This window comes from Passer montanus, unplaced genomic scaffold (assembly GCF_014805655.1).
Source record: "Passer montanus isolate IOZ18808 unplaced genomic scaffold, ASM1480565v1 scaffold1156, whole genome shotgun sequence".
NCBI lineage: Eukaryota > Metazoa > Chordata > Aves > Passeriformes > Passeridae > Passer > Passer montanus.
In genome coordinates this window covers 1,553-5,907 of record NW_024358234.1, presented here as the reverse complement: position 1 = coordinate 5,907, position 4,355 = coordinate 1,553, and the positions used below count along the sequence as shown (strand labels likewise).

The following is a 4,355-nucleotide window of genomic DNA, read 5'->3' as shown; positions in this document are numbered from 1 at the left end:
CACCTGTGACAGACCCGACACCGGGCGCAGCCACCCCGTGACAGTCTCAAAGGGTGAGGGGGGTTTGGGTGTCCCCAGGCTGGCATCCGCGGGGACCCCAGGGGCTCTGGGTGGGCTCTGCTCCATGGCTGAGTGCCCGGAACACGCGGTGCCCGTCCTGTCCCAGCTGGTTGGTGGCCACGCACTGGTAGGTGCCCGAATGTCCCACATCGATGTCCCCCAGCTCAAGGAGGGGACCCCGGGCCACCTCCTGCCCGTTGTGCAGCCAGGTGAAGGTGACAGGGGCTGAGCCCACCTGCACCAAGCAGCGCAGGGTCAAGTTGTCACCTGTGTGCACCTGGTGTGCCAGGGGACCGGGGGTGATGGTGGCATTGGCCACGGGCACTGCGGGGACACAGACAGGGCTGGCACAGGAGAGGTGGGATGGGGGTGCCGTGGGAGGGGTCACCCCCAGCCCGAGGGTCCCGCTCAGCCAGGACGGTGACATTCAGGGGGTCCCCGAGTGCCACTGGTCCCCTGGGGGTCTGCGCCAACAGGGACGCCCTAGGGGACGGGACCCCTTCAAGAGGGGGGACAGCAGGGGTCACTGAGTACCCAAGGGGGTCAGGGAGAGGCAGGGACACCCCAAGGAGAGAGAGGGGGTGCAGAGATGGGGGGCATGAAAGGGACTCTAAGAATGGAATGGGGTTTCAGGGAGGGGATACCGGGAGAGGGAGGGGTCGACACTTGGAAAGATACAGAGACCCAGAGAGGGGATGGTGGCACAAGGGGAAAGTGATGGGACTTCAGAGAGGGGTGAGTGGGCCTTGAGAGGCGTGAAGGGAGCCGGTGAGGGAATGGGCCTCCAGGCACTGATGGAGGCCTCCAGGCAGTGATGGGGGTACCAAGGCAGGGGATCCGGGGCATCTCTGGGCTCACCCCGTGCCCATCCCCGCACTCACTGCGCACCGTGACGCGGAGCCGGGCGCTGCTCTTCCTCACATTCCCCCCCTCAGAGCGCACCTGGCAGCTGTAATGCCCCGAGTGGGAGACCCCCACTGCGGGCAGCAGCAGCTGCGGGGACCCCTGCGGGCCCCCCACCACCTGCCCGTCCCGGGAGAAGACATGCAGGAGGGGGGCTCGGGGCCGCAGTGGGCTGAGAGTCAGGGGGGACCCCTCGGTGGGCTCGGGGGGACCCTCCAGCCCTGGCACTGGGAAGAGCTCAGGGAAGGAGAGGGGAGGTGAGGACTGTGATTCTGAGTCTGCTGGGAAGTGGCTTTGGGGGTGTCAGGAGACTGGAGTTCCAGCTGTGGGGTGCTCACCGTGCACTGTCACTGTCACTCTCTCTGATGCTGACACTGACATTCCTGAGCCCACCCGGGCCCTGCAGTGGTAGAAGCCACTGTGATTCAGCTGCAGGGGGGACAGGGACAGCTCGGTCCCCGTGAGGGACTCCCCCAGATCCTTCATGTCCTGGTAAAATCGCACCCTGGTTACCGGGTTGTCCTGCCGGCCCCGGCAGCGCAGTGTCACCGTGTCCCCCTCCAGCAGTGCCCGTGCTGGCACCTGCAGCACCAGCGGATCTGTGGGACAGGAGGGTCCCATCTCACTGAGGGGCTCGAGACAGGTCTGAGCCCACCTGTGAGCCAGGCTGAGCCAGGTGTCACCTCCAGGGCCAGCTCTGGGCTGAGTGCCCGGAACACGCGGTGCCCGTCCTGTCCCAGCTGGTTGGTGGCCACGCACTGGTAGGTGCCCGAATGTCCCACATCGATGTCCCCCAGCTCAAGGAGGGGACCCCGGGCCACCTCCTGCCCGTTGTGCAGCCAGGTGAAGATGACAGGGGCTGAGCCCACCTGCACTGAGCAGCGCAGGGTCACGTTGTCACCTGTGTGCACCTGGTGTGCCAGGGGACCGGGGGTGATGGTGGCATTGGCCACGGGCACTGCGGGGACACAGACAGGGCTGGCACAGGAGAGGTGGGATGGGGGTGCCGTGGGAGGGGTCACCCCCAGCCCGAGGGTCCCGCTCAGCCAGGACGGTGACATTCAGGGGGTCCCCGAGTGCCACTGGTCCCCTGGGGGTCTGCGCCAACAGGGACGCCCTAGGGGACGGGACCCCTTCAAGAGGGGGGACAGCAGGGGTCACTGAGTACCCAAGGGGGTCAGGGAGAGGCAGGGACACCCCAAGGAGAGAGAGGGGGTGCAGAGATGGGGGGCATGAAAGGGACTCTAAGAAAGGAATGGGGTTTCAGGGAGGGGATACCGGGAGAGGGAGGGGTCGACACTTGGAAAGATACAGAGACCCAGAGAGGGGATGGTGGCACAAGGGGAAAGTGATGGGACTTCAGAGAGGGGTGAGTGGGCCTTGAGAGGCGTGAAGGGAGCCGGTGAGGGAATGGGCCTCCAGGCACTGATGGAGGCCTCCAGGCAGTGATGGGGGTACCAAGGCAGGGGATCCGGGGCATCTCTGGGCTCACCCCGTGCCCATCCCCGCACTCACTGCGCACCGTGACGCGGAGCCGGGCGCTGCTCTTCCTCACATTCCCCCCCTCAGAGCGCACCTGGCAGCTGTAATGCCCCGAGTGGGAGACCCCCACTGCGGGCAGCAGCAGCTGCGGGGACCCCTGCGGGCCCCCCACCACCTGCCCGTCCCGGGAGAACACATGCAGGAGGGGGGCTCGGGGCCGCAGTGGGCTGAGAGTCAGGGGGGACCCCTCGGTGGGCTCGGGGGGACCCTCCAGCCCTGGCACTGGGAAGAGCTCAGGGAAGGAGAGGGGAGGTGAGGACTGTGATTCTGAGTCTGCTGGGAAGTGGCTTTGGGGGTGTCAGGAGACTGGAGTTCCAGCTGTGGGGTGCTCACCGTGCACTGTCACTGTCACTCTCTCTGATGCTGACACTGACATTCCTGAGCCCACCCGGGCCCTGCAGTGGTAGAAGCCACTGTGATTCAGCTGCAGGGGGGACAGGGACAGCTCGGTCCCCGTGAGGGACTCCCCCAGATCCTTCATGTCCTGGTAAAATCGCACCCTGGTTACCGGGTTGTCCTGCCGGCCCCGGCAGCGCAGTGTCACCGTGTCCCCCTCCAGCAGTGCCCGTGCTGGCACCTGCAGCACCAGCGGATCTGTGGGACAGGAGGGTCCCATCTCACTGAGGGGCTCGAGACAGGTCTGAGGGGTGTCCCATGGCCTAGGGGACATCTGTGTGCACTGGGGTGCACTGGGGTGTCCCTGTGTGCAGGGCACAGGCTCCCCACCCACAGAGCAGAGCCCACCCAGAGCTGTCAGGGGCCACCCTGATCATTGAAGATCCCAACTCACCATCTAATACAAACACGGCAGGGCTGGGCCCGCTGTCGGGCCTGTAACATTCATAGATGCCACTCTCAGTGACCTTGAAGTGGTCGAGACCCTGCTGCCCCCAGCGCTTCCCATCCCTGTACCAGGTGGCGGTAGAAAAATGCCTGCCTGTGGTTTGCTCAGCCCTGCAAGAAGCACAAACCCCAAAGGGAGCCCAAGCAGTAGCTCTGCGAGGCCCTTTGATGGTTTTCAGGGCAGGGCTGGCTGGAAACCTCCCGTGCAGAGGCAGCTGTGAGGGAACCAGTCGAGAAATGCAGCAGTTGATCATTTTGTCCCTTGCAGCAAGTTCTGAGAGAGCCCCAAAACCCCTGCAAAGACAACAACAATCTGCTCAGAAACCTGCCTCAGTTTGTCCTACTTTCTGTCTCAAACCTGCAGCTTCTTGGAACGGCCAAGGAAGAATATTTGCATTCTGGTTTGGCTGTCAGCCAAGTGGGAAAAGTGTGGAAATACCCAGCAGTGACTCTGCCCACGGCCATGGTGTGGCTGTGTGGAGTGGCCCTGTGTGCATTCCAGGTGTCCGCAAAGCTGCTCCATCCCTGCCCTCCTCACCTGAGTGAAAGGCTGAGGGTTTGCAGGGATTGTGGCATAAAGGCACCAGAGGGGCTGCTGTGGCCCGAAGGGCTGCCTGGGGTCAGGTGCTGCCTTCCTTGCATTCGAGATCATGGAGAGAGATGTCAGGTGTTGCACAGAGCGTGTGCCAGGCCCCAGGACACTGCTACGCTGCCACTGGGCACTAGGATCTAACCTGCTGCCTTGGCGGGTTCTGCCCACTGCCAGTGGTGGTGCCGGGACCGATTGGTGCCCCTGAGTTTGCAAAGGGAGCAATTTCCCCTCCTGGCTCCCGCCCGAGGCCGCCATGGCCCCTGAGGGGATCGAGCTCCACCGGGGCGCCCCCTGCTGGCCAGGAGTGCTGCCTGCAGCGCCCCCTGCTGGCCGCGGTTATAACTGCCACACAAACCAACAGCGCTGAGCGGGAGGGAAAGTTCTGGGTTTGTGTTGTTTGTTCTCTTCTGGTTTA

General features: G+C 64.2%; 1 protein-coding gene across 1 annotated transcript; it reads right to left on the bottom strand.

Annotated features, from left to right (window-relative positions):
• Positions 1–392: 392 nt before the first annotated feature.
• LOC120496478 (Fc receptor-like protein 3) lies at positions 393–3,459 on the bottom strand (the record flags this gene model as incomplete). Its single annotated transcript, XM_039696965.1, has 7 exons — positions 393–1,200; positions 1,276–1,562; positions 1,619–1,921; positions 2,479–2,546; positions 2,839–2,900; positions 3,014–3,099; positions 3,296–3,459. Coding segments are annotated over 7 exons (1,567 nt in total), but the record flags the coding sequence as incomplete, so codon positions are not given.
• Between the last annotated feature and the right edge of the window lie 896 nt (positions 3,460–4,355).